The sequence below is a fragment of the Beauveria bassiana genome (assembly GCF_000280675.1).
Source record: "Beauveria bassiana ARSEF 2860 unplaced genomic scaffold BBA_S00054, whole genome shotgun sequence".
Lineage (NCBI taxonomy): Eukaryota > Fungi > Ascomycota > Sordariomycetes > Hypocreales > Cordycipitaceae > Beauveria > Beauveria bassiana.
The window spans coordinates 8,416-27,500 of record NW_007930889.1 but is presented as its reverse complement, the minus strand read 5'-3'; the positions used below and the strand labels follow the sequence as shown (position 1 = coordinate 27,500).

At 50.8% G+C, this 19,085-nt stretch overlaps 7 protein-coding genes across 7 annotated transcripts in view; 2 read left to right on the top strand and 5 right to left on the bottom strand.

Moving 5' to 3' along the window:
• Window positions 1–154: 154 nt before the first annotated feature.
• BBA_09437 (C2H2 finger domain protein, putative) lies at window positions 155–2,356 on the bottom strand (the record flags this gene model as incomplete). The annotated part of the gene is made up of 4 exons (XM_008604534.1): window positions 155–1,415; window positions 1,478–1,933; window positions 2,144–2,265; window positions 2,321–2,356. 4 exons carry the CDS (start codon window positions 2,354–2,356, stop codon window positions 155–157), a joined length of 1,875 nt encoding a protein of 624 aa, XP_008602756.1.
• A 543-nt stretch (window positions 2,357–2,899) lies between these two features.
• Window positions 2,900–6,114, bottom strand: BBA_09436 (zinc finger-like protein; the record flags this gene model as incomplete). The annotated part of the gene is made up of 7 exons (XM_008604533.1): window positions 2,900–3,076; window positions 3,149–3,353; window positions 3,418–4,312; window positions 4,370–5,113; window positions 5,402–5,855; window positions 5,910–6,005; window positions 6,070–6,114. 7 exons carry the CDS (start codon window positions 6,112–6,114, stop codon window positions 2,900–2,902), a joined length of 2,616 nt encoding a protein of 871 aa, XP_008602755.1.
• Window positions 6,115–7,607: 1,493 nt separating this feature from the next.
• On the bottom strand, window positions 7,608–10,718 carry BBA_09435 (C6 zinc finger domain-containing protein; the record flags this gene model as incomplete). The annotated part of the gene is made up of 4 exons (XM_008604532.1): window positions 7,608–9,870; window positions 9,920–9,958; window positions 9,998–10,029; window positions 10,083–10,718. The coding sequence occupies 4 exons, from the start codon at window positions 10,716–10,718 to the stop codon at window positions 7,608–7,610; spliced, it is 2,970 nt and encodes a 989-aa protein (XP_008602754.1).
• Window positions 10,719–11,657: 939 nt separating this feature from the next.
• On the bottom strand, window positions 11,658–12,473 carry BBA_09434 (uncharacterized protein; the record flags this gene model as incomplete). The annotated part of the gene is made up of 2 exons (XM_008604531.1): window positions 11,658–12,137; window positions 12,186–12,473. The coding sequence occupies 2 exons, from the start codon at window positions 12,471–12,473 to the stop codon at window positions 11,658–11,660; spliced, it is 768 nt and encodes a 255-aa protein (XP_008602753.1).
• A 452-nt stretch (window positions 12,474–12,925) lies between these two features.
• On the top strand, window positions 12,926–14,490 carry BBA_09433 (uncharacterized protein; the record flags this gene model as incomplete). The annotated part of the gene is made up of 2 exons (XM_008604530.1): window positions 12,926–13,851; window positions 13,899–14,490. The coding sequence occupies 2 exons, from the start codon at window positions 12,926–12,928 to the stop codon at window positions 14,488–14,490; spliced, it is 1,518 nt and encodes a 505-aa protein (XP_008602752.1).
• A 133-nt stretch (window positions 14,491–14,623) lies between these two features.
• Window positions 14,624–15,203, bottom strand: BBA_09432 (uncharacterized protein; the record flags this gene model as incomplete). Its single annotated transcript, XM_008604529.1, has 2 exons — window positions 14,624–14,896; window positions 14,946–15,203. 2 exons carry the CDS (start codon window positions 15,201–15,203, stop codon window positions 14,624–14,626), a joined length of 531 nt encoding a protein of 176 aa, XP_008602751.1.
• A 2,420-nt stretch (window positions 15,204–17,623) lies between these two features.
• Window positions 17,624–19,085, top strand: part of BBA_09431 (uncharacterized protein) — a gene marked incomplete at both ends in the record, with an annotated part of 4,377 nt that continues 2,915 nt past the window's right edge. Inside the window, 4 exons of the mRNA XM_008604528.1 lie at window positions 17,624–17,975; window positions 18,349–18,491; window positions 18,730–18,775; window positions 18,946–19,001. Of these exons, the coding sequence (XP_008602750.1) occupies window positions 17,624–17,975; window positions 18,349–18,491; window positions 18,730–18,775; window positions 18,946–19,001 (597 nt within the window). The remainder of the gene's footprint in view (window positions 17,976–18,348; window positions 18,492–18,729; window positions 18,776–18,945; window positions 19,002–19,085) is intronic.

Here is a 19,085-nt window from a genome sequence, read left to right as displayed (position 1 = left end):
TGAGCTGTGGTCGATAATCGCCCGGATTCTATAGACAGATACAGCCTCAGCCCTGATGAATGCCCCTGGCTTTGCGAGTCGGGTTTGACGAGTCTCGGACGAGGGATCTCATCGTCGTCAGCAACGTGTCCTCCCATCAATGGGTCAAGTTATATTAATTGTGTAGCTTTTTAAGTTCGATCTGTCTAGAGAAGATATATTGCGCCTGGAACTGCCCAAGACTTCCGTCATTGCTCTGCCCTTTCTTGGTCTTCAAATCCAGCAGCTGCCACTGGCCATCGACTTGGCAGATAATGCCGTTGTCCTCGGAATACTTAATCAAGAGATCTTCGACACCAATTTCTTGACTCTGACTCATGTGTTGCCCGATGTGCTCAGTCCATAAGGTCCAGGCATCACGACCATGGAATTCTCTTGAGCAATTTTGACTGGAACAACGCAGATGTTGCGGTGGTTGTGTGGAGCAGGATCTCACATAATTATCTGGAGATTGCCGGTCAATTCTGTGCTCGTGATGCAGGTGCTTTGCGACGTTATGTTTTCGAATTATCTTTGGGCTTTTACCGGTCTTCTGGAGACACACTAGGCATTCGTAGCTCTCCAAACAGATATGCTGCAGTTTCATATGTCTCTTCCATGTATATTTGTTATCAAACCTAGCTTTACAGCCGGCGAATGAGAAACAACATATAAAGTTTCGAGGTTGGTGATATCGAGCATTATGTCGCTGTAGGCTTGAAGTAGATCTGAACCCTATCGAGCAGTCAGGGCAGTATTGTTCATTGGCGTTATCTGGCATGTCGTAGCTAATCGTAGTAGCGGGCTGGAACCTATAAACCGATCCATACAGGTTGTGCGTAGCTGGGTTCGAGTTCTGGTAGCTAGCTGGGTTCGAGTTCTGGTAGCTGTTCCCGCAGGCTGGAGAGGGGACTCCAGACAATGATACTAAGCTGGCAACTTGGCGATTGTGTGCAAGATCTGTCGTCGCGACGAGCCCGCTGTGAGAAGGGGCATGCTCATCGGTCAGTGGCCCATTGCGTAACTGGGCGGCTGCAGAGTTTGTGGTGGTCCAGGGTCGTGGTAACGGAGCGAGAGCTATATCGTTGTTTGTATCGCCTCTCATCATGAAAGTCTTGGCGTTGGCGATGGCAGTCATTCTGGCGAACAGTTGTTTAGTCAAGAAGGTCGAGCCGCTGTGTAATTCGTGGAGAGCTTGAATAAGGCGATCTGTGAAATGCGATGAGTCTGGGGCAGTTTTCTGGCCTGCACTAATTACTTGTCTTAATCCGTGGCTAGACGGCATGGTTTCGGGGACAAAACATGTGTCTAGCAAAAACAGAATATCAGACTGGGCAAACTCGACCAGATAGTAAATAACAGCCCAGTTCAGTTTACACGAGTCATATTGAGCGAATCTATTATCAAGTTAGAGCTAATCATATAGATGCTTATAGCAATAGTATAGCTGAGAACATACGGAGCCCAATATTGACGCCCGGAAGAGTCATAAGACCCATATCCTTTATAGTATATGATATGGAGCTGATCGTGATTCGCTTCGCGGAGAAAAGCCGCCAGCGGTGATGCGAGCATTACACTAGGATTTTTCGTAACTGGAATCTCAAAAGCTTGTGTGCGGAAACCGTAGTTGCTTTCAAAAATCTGCCGAACACGCAGCAGGCTGTCTTTGGCAGGTGAGTCGCCCTGCCAACACAATAAAAGCGCATTAACGTTCTTGTATCCGGCATTTCTTTCGTCGGTAGGGCGCAAATAGCCAGAGAGGTCGCTGAAATCTCGCTTCAAATGGGGGGACACGCCCTGTGGGTATGTTAGTGACAGTACAAGGACAGATCTGTATTGTAGCGGGATATCGCACCAGACTGATGTTGGATGGCGTGGGAGCTGAGCTGTCCGCATGGCCACAGAGTAGAGACTGTATTTTGAAAGACATGGACCGAGTTTGTGAAAATAACAACATTCATGCGGCGGCGATGCTGATAATATACAACTGACAAGAGCAGCCAGTGACTATCCGGGCAGGAGGCCGGGAGCTCTGTCGTGAAGGATGGCGCCGCGGAGAGGGTGGTGGACATTAGTTGAATTACACTGGACCAGGGGTGAGGTGTGTCCATGATACATTCACCATTGCCGCCGAGGGTGGGGTGGCGGAGTCTTGCGCCCGATCCTTTGAGTGCCAGGATCAGCGGAGTAGGTTCTGCTTCCGTACATGCCAGCCTTGTCGCGCCGGTGCTGCGCGTCACAGGTCTTGCAATAGTCAAGTCTTGTGGAACTAAATTGAGAGGGCGCACTTGGTACTGACCCGCTCCCACTGCGACAGACGGGGGGGTGGCAGCATCGTTTGATTAGCGTTCCTCTTGAGGCAGGCGGGCGGCGGCAAGAGATCCCGACGTAGAGTCGATGCCTGTCTGATAGCGTTTCAGTGCCCGTGCAAGTTACACTACTGGTTTGCCAGAACTCCCATATATCGACTTATCATCTGCCGGCGTACGAGAGCCGGCAGTACTGACTACTCTTGGACGCACTGCGGCTTGTTGGAGTCCGTGTTTATCTATACATGACCGGGGATACCAGATCAGCCCGCCATAACAGCGGAGTTCGTGTCCCTTGCCTTGCGCACTATCTTCAGCTCGAGTTGTCGTCTTGGCTTCAAATGCTGACCAAGAGGTGTTCGTTCTGGATAGTCTAACAAGTCGAGTCTATTCAACGCCGAACATTTACACAACCACGGCTTAGTAGTTCTCTTTACAGAAAAAACCGTAAAATAGTGGTTGCCTTCTCTCTCGGACTTAGAATTATGCTTTGCTTGGTAGTGTACAGATATCATTATTCCTCTTTTATAAATTAGAGCTCTGTCACATCGTGCCGTGTTTACTGCTCCTCATGTCAAGCAGAGGACTTCGTTCTCCTTTTCTTGAACCTTGGACACCATAAGCTCCCACCAGGGTTGCCTCATAGCAATGGCGCAGGGCAGTTCCGTGTTTGGTGCGGGCACTGGGACTTCATGGTCCATCCAGCTCTGAATACGTCTCAAAGCTTGATAAAGTGGCGGCACGCTCTGTCGCAGGAAGTTAATTAGCAACTAGCTTGAATGGAGGAGCATGTTTCTCTTATGAATGTTCACACTTACACTGCGAACAGGGGTTTCAATGACGTGCTGAAACCAGGCATCCGCGACTAAAACATGTTCTTCTACAGTGGCTAGTAGCCCGAGGAAGAAGACCGGTAGCAGCGGGGCTTGAGCCGTAAATATAAAGCCTGACGTTGGCATAATAGAAATGCACTTGGCTAAGTCGGCTATGTTGTCAACGACCAACTGATGGTTTCGCGGAAGTCTAAGCAAAGGTCAGCATGTTTTGATGCAAGAGACAGAGGCGCAAGAGTAGGTACGGTACTTACCTAAGTAGGCGGCACTGCAGGTAGACCATTCCAGCCAGCCTCCACGCTTCCGCCGTCACCCCGGTCATCTGTTTCGCTTCTTGAACAACGTAGTTCTCGCCCACCTGGCGAATCCATTCAATCGGTTGCGATCTGTTTTTAGCAGCGTCCCAGCTATCATATTCTCCACTCCATTGTTGCAACTGCATAAGCTGGTCGTAGAGCATCTGGGCAGTCATAGGCACAAAAGGCGTTTCGCATTCTTGTAGTATGCGAGTGGAACAGTAGGCCACCTGGCTGAAGATGTGTAGCAGGCGTTTTGAGAAACCGCATCCACCGTGGATTTCATACATGTCCGACTCAGATCCATATAAGAGGAATCCAAATCTACATGTTTCAGCAATAGGGTCGAAAGTAGCGAGAGACGGGAGGGGCATCATCAGCTGAGCTAAAATGACACCTCTACCAACGATGATTGATTGCGATAGGCGTAGGGCAGAGACCTGAACATTTGACTCTTTATAAAAACGAGAGCCTGGATCCGTGCGCTGAAGCACGTTCTCCGCCTGTGTGAACCCCGTCAACCAGCGAGGCCAGTAGGGTTTTTGGAGCCTGCGTTCCGTGAGAACCACATCCTGCATAGAGAGCAATGACGCCAAGGTGACTAGCTCGCCAGACTCGCTTTCGTCTAGATCGTCTGCATGCTGGAGCAGCTCGCTGAGCCGGGCTTCGGCGATGGCAAACCTTTCATTGACTTGACGCCGTACATTATCACATGGCAGATAATCATGAACATAAACACCAGCGAGGGACTGTATAGCGGCTACAACAGCGGGACGTTGCATGCTGGCGAAATCAGTCAACCATAGGTTGGTTTTTGTCAACACACTTCGCCCAGGACACCAAGTTTGTGTATCTGTAGAGCAGAAGTTAGCGCAGATTTCCCGTGAGATATGACGAAAGCAGAACTTACAAAAACTGAACAGCTTTCTGCCCATGTTGTCCATAAACACATCATGTCCGAGTTGTGGCGGGAGGAGCTGCGGAGCCTTAATAATATCATTCTGATAATATGATCGGAAGCTTGCTGTCGGTGATTGATGATATACGACGATTTGTGACGGCGGCAAGGTTGATGATTTTAGATAGGGTGAGTCGGTTCCTGCCAAGAGAGTGCTGGCGGAGGCCGGTGATGAAAAGAATCGACGCTGCAGCGATCGCTCAAAACTTTGGCTCGATGTCTGTGTAGCAGCGACGGCTGAAGGTGAATCACCGTTATGATCAATACTTGCCACTTCCACAGCTGTTGCTGACTGTTTGCCTTCTTTGAGGGGCCAGAAGAATTTGATATAACCATTGACTCTACCATTGAACGGCCTAGGAAATGTCTGAAGAGAGAATTTGTGACCAAACGAGTCGATACAGTCATGAAATGGGCTGGTCATGGCAAACTTGGAGCGGGGCTTCCGCCGGCACTGTTCTTGGTGGTTGAGTTTGGGTATTAGCGATAGACCGCGGGCCGGCTGTGTTTGAAGTGGTCGCGAAGCAAGCTGTAGCTGAGGCGTAGGTTGCGATTGCTGAGAAGACTGTAATTGTAACGAGGGAGGGGGCGCCGGCGCAGGTTGCCATAACTGTTGCCCTTCTTCGACAGCAAACATAACATGCTGCGGCTGCGAATCAAACGTGGCAGAAATGTCGGCAGAGTTTAGAGCGAAATCTGCACACAAGAGTAATCAGCATCATATTATTAGGTAGGGCCTCTCCATGTCCAGGGAAAAAAGCCTGTGGCTGCGGAAGGCAGACAGGCTATCTTTCCATGTGCGTGCCTTTTAGAGTTTGTAGTCGTCAATCAATAAAGCTAAATTGAACTAGGTGCGGGAACAGGGGCGGGTGGGAACGCCTGGCTGATCAATTGAAACTGCTCATTGACAGACGCACAGGAAGGCCGATTCAGATAATAAAAAGGGGCATGAATTTGCACAGGTAGTAGGTTTGACAGACATACCTGTGTCCCACGGAGCTGGAGGTGTGTAGTTGCTCACATCGATGGAGTCAGGGCTCTGGCTTGGTGTGACCCAGCCGTGGTTAAATAAAGCCAACTCGACGGTGCTGCTCTGGACGTCTGTGCTCATGGCAGTGGCGCCCGGTTCGCCGTGCTCAACAACAGATGAAGCCGGCTGAATGGAGTGGCTGCGCTGGGTCATGGCATGTTGCTGCGAAGCAGAAGAGTCGTCGACGTTTTGCATGTACGGTTGATATGTCTGCTGGCTAATCTTGGGGAAGGAGGCGTCGGCCTGAGGCGTGGACTGGCCGGGCGCAATGTCGCAGACGGGCCCAGACATGGCAGGCTGGGTAGGAGCGCGAGAAGCATCACATATGATGGAGGAGACGCCCGAACTTTCGTTAGCGGGGAGATCGAGCAGGTGTTGGCGTCTTTGGTGCCTTCTGAAGTTTGCGGACTAAAGAGGGTGTCAGTGACTAATGAGGGATGCGGATGTCCCAGTGTGCCATACGTGAGAGAAGCCTTGAGCGCAGTCCTGACACCTAGAAGGTTTCTTGCCAATGTGAACATGATAGTGTTCGTTCAAGTTCTCCCTCCGGGCGAAGCTCTGTCATGAGAGGAGCCGTTAGCAATGATAAGAGTATATTAATGGGCATCGACGAAGAACTCACTTTGCCGCACTCCTTACAAGTGAGGCGGGGGCGGACACGTCCCATTGCGTATGACAGGAGATGAAGTAGTTCAATAAAGGAAATAGGGAGCTGAGGTGAAGAAGGCAAAGACGATTCCTGAAGAAGGCACTTGCTTAATCGTTGATGCGTCTCGGAGAGGGGCGATTCGATAACTGTGTCGAATAGGCAAGGCAACCAGAGTGAAATAAGATGCGGGGTTTATTTTGAATCAGATGGGATATGAGCGCGGAAAAATGATAGCTACTGGCAGACCCTGCTGATTGTGCCAGAGAACGTCCAGGGTCTATTATTTCGAGTGGTTGTTCAAGAGGCCGAGCGAAGCTAGATATCAGCAGCTGCACGCATCTCTTGCACGCGGGGCAGCCACAACGGCCTGCCTCCCACCACTGCAGCAGGGACGTAGCCCGCTAGAACGTGTAAAAGGCTCGTGCAGCTCCTCTGCCCAGAGTGAATGTGTTAGCGTTTAGTATAGTGGGATGGCCTGGTAATTAGAGACGACAAAAGCCAGTATTCCAGCCATTTGAAACTAGCAGTGCGCCACAGTCTGCGCACAGGTACTCGTATGCAGATTCATGCCGGGCTGCAGCTAGTAGGCGGTGGTCCACCCAGCTCGAGTTCCGAAGCTGCCATGGGACGAAATCATGTTGCGTTCGTACACACCGTGCGAGGTGCTCACAAAGAACATAATACAGCACCTAGAGCTATCGTAGCGTTGGGATTGCTGCATATACTACTCCGAGGCAACTTCGCCAAATTGGGGCTCCGCCAATGGAGAGCGGCGATTCGGCCTCCGAAGAGAGCAGCAAAATCTGACACAATTTCGTAGCGCTCCCACGCCGGGAGAGACGGGAAATTTATCCCGCTGAGCTCATAGCTAGTCTAGATCATATGTGACCAACAGTATTCTAAAGCCTCATTCGGTTGGCGAATCTTGGCTTAATTGTGTACTCTATGCCTAATTTGTTCTTAGACTTAATTCCCTCCGCCTTGGCGGCCCTTTCATGTTTCTCAGCATACACAACTGTAAGCGCTAGTTCAAGAAGGAGAATGAAACATTGCTCGTCGAAATAAAATGGAGGCGTCACAATCAGAACCGAAAATATGGTCAAGAAGGAAAAATGTTGCCTGAGCAGGTGCATATACATAGATTAAAAAGATGGTAAAAGAAAAATCAGTAAAGGATGCTCGCTTGCAAGATTGTCTCTTATCATAGTGTATAAGTAGCAAAGAATGGCAAATAACTCATCTGGATGGTGGCTAGATTAAGCGTCACGCAGGCAACATCATTCAGGAGCTGGCATCGACCGAATTTTTCGGTGTTTATGGTGTAATTCCGCTTCGATTATGCCTCTTGGCGGCGGCATGTCGATGCCGTCCAAAAGTGTGCGTGGCGTCGTCTGCGCATTGCCTGTTGGGTAGCTTGAGTTGTTCTAGGAAGTTTCAATGTCCCAGAAGTCCTTTTGGATTCCTTCGAGAATGTGTATGCCGATCCGCAGCGAGCTCGTAGCCGTTGCAGATTAACGCAAAAAGCGAATCGTCTCTGGAAACAAGTGGCGCAGGAGCTTTTCATCAATGTATCTGCCCATGATGGGATCTTTGAACGCAGCAGACAAGACCAGCAAGTTGCCCCATTGCGCGTGCGCAGTGCCAAAGACGTTGGTGATGATAGGCCGCTTCTCGCCAAGCCCATGGAAAGCTCTTGTGCTCTCGATAAGAGCCTTGATGGCTTTCCGAGCGAAAACTAGCAACTGAGGGGCTTCGAATTCGGCGCGGAATTTTACTGAAGGCAGTTGTTCATTGGTCGAATGATTTTCAACAAACGAATGCTGTAAAATCTGCCTCAAGAAAGGCCGATACGTCAGGACTTGAGCTCCCCAGTACTTGGCACGGAGTCTTGCGGATAAAATGTCCGAGGCTGGAGGATCGTCTTCCCTGAAGGCGAAGCTTGGTGCGACCCATTCCATTCCGGAAACCGCATCAGAGACAAAATCGATGTTCTTGAGCGGTATATCCGCTCGGCCGCCTTTGGTCAGGTCTTCTGGCGCGTAAAGCATGCGATGGATGCTGTTGAGGTGCGTTCGCAGGTAAATCTGGCCGAGATAACTGTCGAGAACCGGCTTGAGAAAGCCCTCTAGCAAGCTCATGTTGGGATGCGGAATGTCGTTCTCATAGCACAAGAGGCCTGAAGGTGGAAGAGGAAATTCAGCGAGTAAATCACTTTCCAATTGCAGGCAGGTCCAGAATGCCAACGAAAGCTGATTACACTTGGTATCTTTGATAAACTCTTGCGTGGTTTTGAAACTCTTGAGCTTTTCCAAGCTGGGTTTCATGATTACCTGGAGCTTATGACTGGCCTTTTGTATGAATGATAAGCTCTCCAAAGGTCGCCCGAGTTGACCTTGGAAGAGACCAGCAAAGATGTAGGCATACACGTTCTTCATGTTGTTGTAGGATTCATGGTGGTTGCCCAGGATGTCGGTTGCAAAGGCAAAGTATTCCAGGCCAGGAATGTTCTCGTAATTCTTTACCAATAGTCCCGGTCGAGTATTGCCTGCCAGGGAAGAACGGCGGCTATGATATAGATGATCCTGATTCGAAGGCGAAGCCAAGCTTGATGACTGCGAACGCGACACAGCCCCAGGCGACGAGCTCTTTGATAATGGAGGCGTACCACTGAGATGAAATCTTCCGTTTCCATGAAGCATTGGATCAACCATGTACAGGGCGTCAGGCACATAGTCTCGATGCTGGCATACTTTCCCGAGTGCCAATACGGTCAGGACGAGCGCCGTATTTATCGTTCGATCTAGTCGACCTATCCCGGGGGTTGATGATGCCGCTGATGAGATCTCTGTAATGTTCGGCGCCGGGGATGGCTTCTTGCGCGTCGAACCAGTAGACTCCATAGAGCTGCTAACGTTCCAAGCCGTGCTGAGCTTGTTGCTGTATTGACTTCTTGGTAATGGAAGAGAATCGAGGAACTGGCGTACCCATTGATGAAGTATCCGAGGTTGCACGATTGGATGCATGTTGAGAATTTTTTCCTCGAATGTCTTGACATATGACCATATCTTGGCCTCGGAAAAGTCAGGATCGTCATCGGGGCCGAGAATAGCGCTTCGATGACCGACCTGATCATATAGGCTAGAGCAACCCACAGTACCCCAATCCGCCGCTTCGGTCGCCGTGGAAGCTGATGGAGAGTCGCAAGAGACGCCAAGCATGTCAACACTTTGCTGGTCATGTTCGCGTTTGCGCTTCTTTCGCGACATTCTGTTGTCCTCGCTACGCCCGTACGAGATCAATAAACATCGATTTCGTTCTTGACTGATGGGATATTCTCCCACATAGCCCACGCCTTCCCGTTCAAGGTGATGCTTTGTCAACTCTTGAATAGAGGGCCAGTTCAGTAAAAGACCGGCTGGCGTGATGTGGTTCATAGGGATGGCAGGCTCGCTTAGAGATGACGGAGGGCCGGGCTTGGTCTCGACTTCGTCCTCGGGCCAGATCGTTTGGTCTGGACCCGCCGCGACGGCGTCTTGCGATGAGGACTTGGTGACTTTCTCTTCGGTGAACGATGTATCCCCTGTCTTGTGCTGATCGTCCGTCGTCGGCTTCCCCCTAGCCGCCGGGTTCAGTTTGAGATTTGCATCAGCTTTGAGCGCAGACTCAATGTTTGTGAGGCGTTTGTTCATCTGAGCGACTAGTTCAGTAAAGGTGGTTAGCTGAGGTTGCATCATGGCAAGGCATTTGAGGATTTCAGAGTGAGTTTTGTCGGTGCTGCAATTCAGCGGTCAGTATATATAGCGTCGGGCTCAATGGTACTGACGATCTCAGCGGCGGATCGGAATATTCGCAGTTGAGTCCGCTGTTTTCACATTTTGTACATGATTTTTTTTCATCGCACTTCGCTTTCAGTTGACGACACGATTCGCAAGCCTAGTGGACGCTTAGCAGAACCGATAGACTAGCTGAAAGGGCCAACTTGATACCTGGGAAGCTCTAGTGTTCTTTTTCTTTGCTGGGACCACACTTGAGAGCGTTTTCAAGCTGCCATCCATCGGTTGACCTCCAGCAGATGTACTGTAGGAAGGTTGGCCCTGGTTTTCGTCTGCTTGGCGAGGCTGCATGAATGCTGAAGGCTCAGGGTGATGACAGTTCGAAGACGTCGCGGTAGGCTGCGACGTATATTTGTGGTTGACATGGTGCTGAGGCGCAGAAGAATAGGCATTCGGATGAAGAGGAGGTGCGGAGAAATGCGATGCAGAGCCATGGCTGCCGTCGAGGCCATGGCTGGCCGAGTCCGGGCCACGGTTGTCTTCGGGGCCTTCTCTCTGTATGAAGGAGTCTCTTGAGGAACATGGAGGGTAACGCGGTTGCGCTGGTGAGTGAGGCGGCAGCTGTTGCGGCTGAGTCTGCGGAGGGTGATAGTGGTCATGCATGGGAGCAAGAGCCTCTTGAACGCGATCTTGATGGTCGATGTCAGGATGGTGCATAAGACCATGCCCGGGAGTGGACGGAAGGCTTGTCGGGTACGGGAGTGGATGGGACTGCTGGCCAGCGGGAGCGGAGGAAGGATGCTGATGAGATGGCGGTAGCGGATGATGCGTGCGCAAGGGCGCAGACATTGTGATTGATATCAAGAGGTCAGATGAGTCGACCTAAAGAACAGGTAAAGATGAACAAGATTATCGACCATTCGGCCTTCACAGAACTAAATCCCCTTGTTGATGCTGGGAGCAAGCTGCATGCCAAATAACACGTTGTGGCACTAACAAGAGAGGAGAGCAGGTTTGAAATGAACGAAGAATGAAATAGAAAGCATAACAGAAGAAAAAAGGCAAGGTACATTCAATGCCGCTTCAGAAAAGCAAGCTTACTGGGTGTGGTGCGTTTGTTTTGTATGCCTGTCAGGTAACTCTCTCCCCAGCAAAAATTAACCCCTGTCTGATGAAATACATCTTACCTGTAGATACGTCGCCCCCCTTGTCGGTACCAGCCTGGCATACAAGACTTACCCATCTCACTCAGTATACGGCAGATCCAGGGTATATCCTGTGACTTTGCAGTCATGGAGCTTCTCACACAACCTCTCGCTTCGTAGCCCAAGCTGCAGCGCTAATACACGATGAATCATTGGCTGGTTCTCACTTGTTCTCGCAGACGTGTCGGATGTGACGAGGGCTACTTGTCACCTAGGCAGCCACTCGCAGGGCCAATTACTCATGCCAATTGGGCTACTCTGGGGCTGATATCTTGCTCTCATAATCACAACTAGATTAGAAGCTGTATTCTCACTAGAGGTCAAGGCTATCAGAATTGACTCGTCAGGGGTTTTGGACGCGGGCGAGATGGGAGAGACTTGCAGGGTGCTATAGAGGGGACTCCGCACATATATGTATTTAGCACCTATGGGTCGCTGTTAACTGGGCCCCGCACAGCTAGCTACTAAGCGCTCGGTGACGAGAGATAGTATGCATAAGGAGAGTAAGTATATGCAAGGCAGGCTCTTTTGTTCGCTATATTTGTATTTGTCTCAGACCTTCGCTGATCTGGATCATATGTGACTAACAGTATTCAAAAGCCTCATTCGCTTGGCGAATCTTGTATTGATTGTGTACTCCTAGCCTAATTTGCTCTTGGAGCTTGGCTTTCTCCGCCCTGGCGGCCCTCAATTGTTTCTCAGCATACACAACCGTCAGCACCAGTTCAAAAAGGATAATGAAACATTGCTCGTCGAAATGAAATGGAGGCGTCACAATCAGAACCGAAAATATGCCTAGCGCAGCAGTCAACGCCCCAGCGAGCGCATTCAGCAGACCAAGCATAAGACAGCGACGTCGACTCCAAGCCTGCTTGCATGTTCGAACCGATTGTATAAAAAAAGCAGCCGCACAAGTCAAGTAAATCCAGCCCGGAAAGGCCCATAGCGCAGCATACCGCTGTTGCCAGACACTGACCCCGACCCAGACTACTGGCAAAATTGATATGCAGGCATAGTACGCGATGAGCGTCTGTGGACGTAGAGCTTGATTGAAGACATGCAGCTGGGATTGTCAGCGTAGATAGCTATACGGTCGTAAAGAGCAGCATACCTTAGAGACAATGAGACACAAGACCATTATTGCTTTCCAGATGACGCTGGGAACGCGCGCCCGCGAGTCGCGGCTGCGTGCGATACCAAACCACAATGAGCATAGTATGCTACCAATGACAAAAATACATAAGAGGACGAGAGAGATGTGCCAGTACCAATTCTCCCCGCTAGGCTTGGCCTTGAGGTGACGCCAGCGCTGATGAACGATAGCGATATACAAGAGAATGCCAAGCACACAGATAACACCATTTTCTATGGCGTCTGCTTTTGCGTCGAACTGCTCCATGTTGAGGGCCAGGGAGGACTGCACGAAAGGACGTTTCTGCCCGCGAATCACTCGCCTACTATATAGGACTATTCTCGACCCCTGCAATCGAATTCGAGCTGATAACTGAAGACATGTCGGCCACGATAGTGGAGAGCCAAGAGCCCCTCAGGTTTCCGTGCTTTTGCGCTGGCCCAGTATGGCTTTATCTGTATGCTTTTGGTCTAGCGTAAAGCGCCTGAGGATTCCGCGGCCTTTTGATTGGTGCAGGTCCCCATAAATAGGCTTGGAATGGCCTTCCCCGACATAGCATGAGCAGTAAAAAGTGGATAGAAAATGCAAATGCATTTTTTACCCACTTCTTTATCCCCTTCTACCGTGTCACGTGCTTTTCGCGCCTCCCATGTTGCTTCAGTCCAACTTTCCATTTACATGTCATGCAGTATTTCAGCATGATGCAAAGGTTCTCCAAAATGCAAGTGCTCAATAACGCAGAGTTCTTGCCGAAGTTTCTCAGCGATTACTGGCCGCGGTTCTCTAAAGGCACGAAACTGGCTTTTCTCCGCTACACCGCCGAGCTACTTCCCCAGCTAGAGCCCGAACTTTTCCACCAAAGGCTACACGAGCAGGCCGGCTGCTTCTCTCATGCGTTTCCCACGTCTTTGAAGCTTTTTCCAACTATAGCATCGGGGCAAACATCGGAGCCATTTTCAACAACGATTCCCCAGCAAAACACCCACAGACAGCAAACGCTTTCAAAAGATGCGCCGCCAGCCACGTTATCTTCGCCGCAAGTGTCCCGGCAATCCAGCCCGACAGTGTCGCTGTCAACTACTCTGTCCTCGCCACGAGTCTCCAGACAACTTAGCCCGACAGAGTCGCTGTCAATTGCTCTATCCTCGCCGCGAGTTTCCCGGCAATCTGTCTCTCAACAGTCACTACGGACCACTGTGAAGCCGCCGCGACGGCATCGTGGGCAGAAGTGCCTTCCTCGTACACTGGAGGATGTGGGAGAAGTTCAAGCCCTCTGTAGATACACTGCAGAGTTATTCTTTTCCCGTCGTCGAACCGCCGGTTCAGACCTCTACTCTGCCTTGAAGAGTTGTGATGATGAGACGAAACTCTCCCAAATCGAATTTCGGGCACGCTGCTTCGGTCTTCGGCACCTTCAGCTTTATTTGACCAAAAACGAGCAACGATCGCAATCCGACCAATTCACTAAACAAACGGCGAAAGCCGCAATTATGGATGCCGTGGCCCATCATAACCCGACTGTAAACAGATCAGAAATCACAAGCAACGTTGACCGGTTTCTCTTATGTGCGAAGAATCTCCAACGTGTCCGGGACAAGCATTCACTCAGCGCTGTCTTCTTGCTAGACGCCGGGTGCCGTTCTTAGTGAGTATATTCGACGTCCATTGCGCAATAGAACACTAACAAAATAGTTATGAGCAAAACCGGACGAAGGAGGTTCTCGATAAATTTGATAACAGACTGAGACATGACGGCGCGAAAACGACTGTTCAAATTGGGGAACTTGCGGAGGATGACCCTTGGAAGAAGCTCGAAACAACGGCCTACGAATATCTGAAATACATATTTGACGAGTTTGTGAAATGGTTTTATTGCAGCAATATGACTCCCCCTGCGAAAAGGCTGAAATTTTCGAATCAATCTCAACCGCCAACGGAGGCAAATTACGAGGCACAGCCTGATGAAGCAGACACTATCCCCACCTTTCGGACAGACAACTCAATGTTACCACCAGGCGATCTCAACGCGGGCGGCGGATACGCACCCGCAAACGATGCGGCACAAGACGATAGCACCCGCAGTTGCGTTGATGACTTGCGCCTTGGCATTCCCACCGACTACTTCACGCTGGATAACATGCCATCACCATATCAAGAGCTCACATCAGCCAACGTTTACGCACCCGCAAACGATGCGGCACAAGACGATAGCACCCGCAGTTGCGTTGATGACTTGCGCCTTGGCATTCCCACCGACTACTTCACGCTGAATAACATGCTATGACCGCAAAATGAGCTCAAATGGGACGACGATCCCGCACACAGCAGACCAATTCAAATTGAGGAGGAGATGCGTATCAGAGAACCTTCTTGCACTAAATCGGCAAACGAGTCCTTCATCCTGACCTTCGCTTGCTCTACCGTTCTACTTTGAATTTTAACAAGAACAAGTAGATATCCTCATCACTTTCCAACCTCCAATCCTTGGTCAGGATGGGCGCCTCGTTTCTCGGCCATTGGTAGGGGATGTCGGCAGGCGAGCGAATCTGGGCATAGTGTTCTGCTTTTGAATCCGCCAACTCGATCGCTAGTACAGCATCGGAATCCTTCACGTCGAACCTTCGGGCCTTGGTCGTCATGCGTGTGACTTCTACTCTTCCGGGTGGCAGGTGAAGCTGTCGTAGCTCTTTCTGTGTCCTAGTCAGTGTCTGCATGTACGAGGATAAGGGAACAACACACCATCAAAGTTTCTCGTGACAGTGATTCGTATAGCCTTTTGCTTCTTTCGGGGTCGAGAACTTCACCCTTGGATTCTTTGTTCACCGTTTCTGCCATCTCCGAAACAAGTGTGACTTGGTCGTCCGTGAGGGCTATCGTACGGTACATTTTGTTTTGGGGCGTCAAAATCGTATCCGCGGGGCCAACAGTATCTTGGACCCCTCCGGAAGAATGATAAGCCGAGTCGACTCCGGCTGCCCCACCCATGGGGACACTCATGGTCAGCAGTTAGCAGGGAGAAGTTGAGAAAGTTAGATGAAGCGAGGACGATACCGGGCATGTGACATTATAAATACACAGGAGTACGCCTGACGGCCTGACGTTTGCTTCTCGGCCCACAAGGCTGTTCGCTGGTGAAACAAGGGTTCAGTCCAAACCATGTCTGCCCTGGGTCTGCGTGGTGGCGTGCATGTCCAAATCAATCGCTGGCCAGCCAGGAGCAGTAACGGGGTCAACATGGCCATCCCGGAGCATACCCGGAATCTCCAAGATAGTTTCTGCCAAGAATTATCATGAAAGACGCGATCTGCATCGGATACTTGTTGTTGGATGGTGCAGAAAGCGGCGAGATTTATCTTTACATTCACAGCCACACCCAAAGCTCAGAGAAACAGAGCTCCTTGCTAGCAACTCGAGCGATGTGCTACACAGCTGCTAGAAATTGGAGCGTTTGATCCGCTGGTCGCTGATGTCCGATGGCCGCCCATCCTGGTCGAGCTAGGATGAGACAGGGATTGGGCGTGCAGGTGGTCGGCAATGACCGCTACGCTTTTTTCCATTCCGGGTGCTCTTGAACTCCCGGCGGTGCGGAAGAGCATGCAATACAAATGCCTTCTGATATCCACTTTTATCACCTACATACGACTTGGGTTTTCATCATACTGTCCGCCACATACAATCGGACCTTCACAGTTCCGAGTTACACTACCTCGGCCGATCCTGTACTGGACCATATAAGTACACCGCTGCGAGATTGGGAGTTGCCTTATATATGGGCGTTCTAGAATAAATTCCCCCAGAGATCCCGAAAGCATGTCATTAACATATGTCAAGTTTTCACGACGTGTCGTGAAGTAAGCTTACATCGAACATGAATCACAATAGCTTTCGGTTTCTCCCAGCTCGCCTAATTTCAGATTCTGAATTGCTTTCTCAGTGTGAACGCTCACATACAGACTTCTTCTTGTCGGCAAGTGAGACTCATGTTTGTCCAACAAACCGAGGGAACCTGCATACGAGTACTCGTGCGGGAACTGTGGCGCACCACTAATTTCAAACGCCTGAACACTGGCTTTTGTCGTCCTCAGTTACCCAGGCGATCCCATTATCCCTTAGGATGTGCGACGGCCCCAGAGGTCATTCCCGGAGCCGCTTGATAGTATTGAGAGTTCATCGACGGCATCACCAACTACCAGAATTGCTCGACCAAATCGAGCGATATATACGGCGCTCGTGCTGACGGTTTTAGCACTCGGCAAGATCTGCCTGCATCGAGACTATGTGCCGGATGCCCTTCATGTGGATGATCCGATGCCCCACAGACCATTTTACCTGAATGGTATCCTTCAGTTGCCCAAGAGCTCGCCGCCCAGCGAGATGCGCTCGCAGCCGTCAAGTATGGTGTATCCTCGTGAACAGAAACGTCCATACCATGGTCGCCGTTCATCTCTAGCGGGCAACACTCGTTCGGGCTTGCTGAAGAAGAACTACGAGAATATCCCTGGGCTCGAATACTTCGTCAATGCGCAGGGCCTTCTCTTTCTCCGGCTAGGGGACACAGAGACCGGAACATTGCGATCTGCAGATTGCTGGAATTGTGATAGAGGATACGTACAGATTCTCTCTAAAACGATCCTTCTTTTGACTCTTAGATTACGAGAAACTGTTTCGAGACAGAAGAAGCTTGGTAATTTCGTAGTTACGTAGAAGTTGTCCCCCCCGGGTCGGAGGAAATGCATGAGACGGCACGGTCATTACGCAGCTGTTTCCCTGTGGTCTCGCGAAGATGGATCGGCGCGTGAAAGGACTTCTGAATACTATTATCTGGTCTAGCTTAGGCCCCCGCCCACCCGCCAGCAGTGGCTCCTGCATGTGGCTGTTCTTCGAGACGTTGCGGTGACTTCGTCCGATTCATTTCGGTCGTGCGGGCCTCGCCGGCCTTGTCCGTCGCCACCACTATCCGTGGCCACTTTCTGGTCACGATGGCTGCATCATGCAAGGCAGAGAGTAGTCTTGTCGAAAGTCGTTGGCACGCAGCCCGTTATCCGCCGGGTGCAGGCACTCTGGGCTGAATTTACAGAAGTGCTTGAGCCGGGGAGAACTAACAGAACACACCTGCTTGCAGGTATCCGACTCCGCCACCAACCCTCGGTGGCAATGATGAATGTATTCTTATGGACACACCTCACTCCTGGTCTAGTGTAATTCAGCTAATGTCCACCACCCTCTCCTGGCGCCATCCCACACGGCAGGGCTTGTGCGATTATAGACGGAGCACCCCTCCCCTGTGCAGCGCCGTGCCGACCTATTGCCCTGAGAGTCACTGCACGGCTACAGCCTCTTGTCATTGTATATAAGAACACTCGAAGACGGAAAGCCGACGGCTTATTAGCAACAACCAAGCTTCGCATACCGCAATCATGCCCTGGAGCTGGCCGCGCTGGCTCAAGAGTGCCGATACAAGACGCCGCCTTGAGCTTTTCCCGGGCATATCTATGGAAGCTGGCCAGCACCTCCAAGAAATCATCTGCCAGTTAGACGATAACGATTTCCGCCCTCCAGTGGTCAAGTCCCGTGATGTTTCGCCTTCTGATCGCTCGATCTCCATTTATGTCACCGATGAGAGTCGTTCCGAACACTTCGATGACGTGACGGAAATGCCGAATTTCTACGATATATCAGTTTCAATTTCGGACTCGACGGTTCTAGACTATTATCGAATAATGCATTTTCCAGCACAGTCCAGGTATTGGATTGCAGTATCACGAGATGGTAGCTTGGGATATGACCATCTACGGACAGTAATACGTTCTGTGGCGAGAGAAAGGGATAAAAAGGACTGCAACCCCCGCGGGTGACCCTTCAAAGAGACGGCGACCAACCCGTGACGAGAACAAAACGCAGGGCTATGTGAGCGATGATGAGTCGGAGTCGGAGGAGCAAGATGTGCTAAGGGGAAGGAAGAGACGACGATAAGACAACTTTAGCTTTGATGGCTACGTCACGCATTTCAATAGTCGCGGGTTTCTGGCAAAATTTGAATGGGAGCTGCAAAAATATGTCGGGCTCGCCTGAAGTTTCTGTCTAGAGTACTAATTCAGTGCTTTTCCTATGCTCCTGCCGTCTTGCTACTCGGGATTACTAGCACCGCCACCTGGAAGGCCTTCCCCTGACGGCGTAATCGCCGACAGCCACTTCATAGTAGACCAGAACTCTCAAGTCGGGCCAGATTTCATCCTGTACATCATTTTGAAAGGCTACTATATCGGCAGCGACGTGCAGGCAATGGTAATGTGCCTGCCATGCTCCTCCAACGTCTCACTTGTGATGACAGCATGTTGCCGGGAAATATTGCAAGTGAGGGGGAAACATTGTGTATGATGGCGGTGGAAGCCCTGCAACGAGGTGGTTGAAGTTGGCTGATGCCACTTCGTCGGAGGGGTGTGCTCCGAGGAGGGTGCTGCCACACTTAGCACTGGAGAGTAAGCTTCGAACAGGCTATAAGGTCACTAGTTGTGAGTAAAAGCACCACCTAAGTACTGGCTGGACCGGCTTGCCTCGACCCTGGAAAGGTATGTCCCCAGGTTAAAGGCTGCGACGAGCGGTGTAGCCAAGGTCGGATGTGTTTGCGCGCAGAGCTACCGGGGATCCAGACAAGTCAAGCATTCGTGGACATAGCCTGATATCATCACCAATCTGCTCTGTTGGCTGGTTTGCGCACCAATTTCTGTCCGCGCTGTAGTTTTGACTCAATTGCTGACCAAGACTGTCAAGATCGAGACTTTGAGTGACAGGGGTGTAAGCTTTCCCCATCCCCATGGCGGACCCCACTTGGTCTGTGGGCGCGACCAGGTTGGTCGGTGGTACCGCCTATCACCCGGG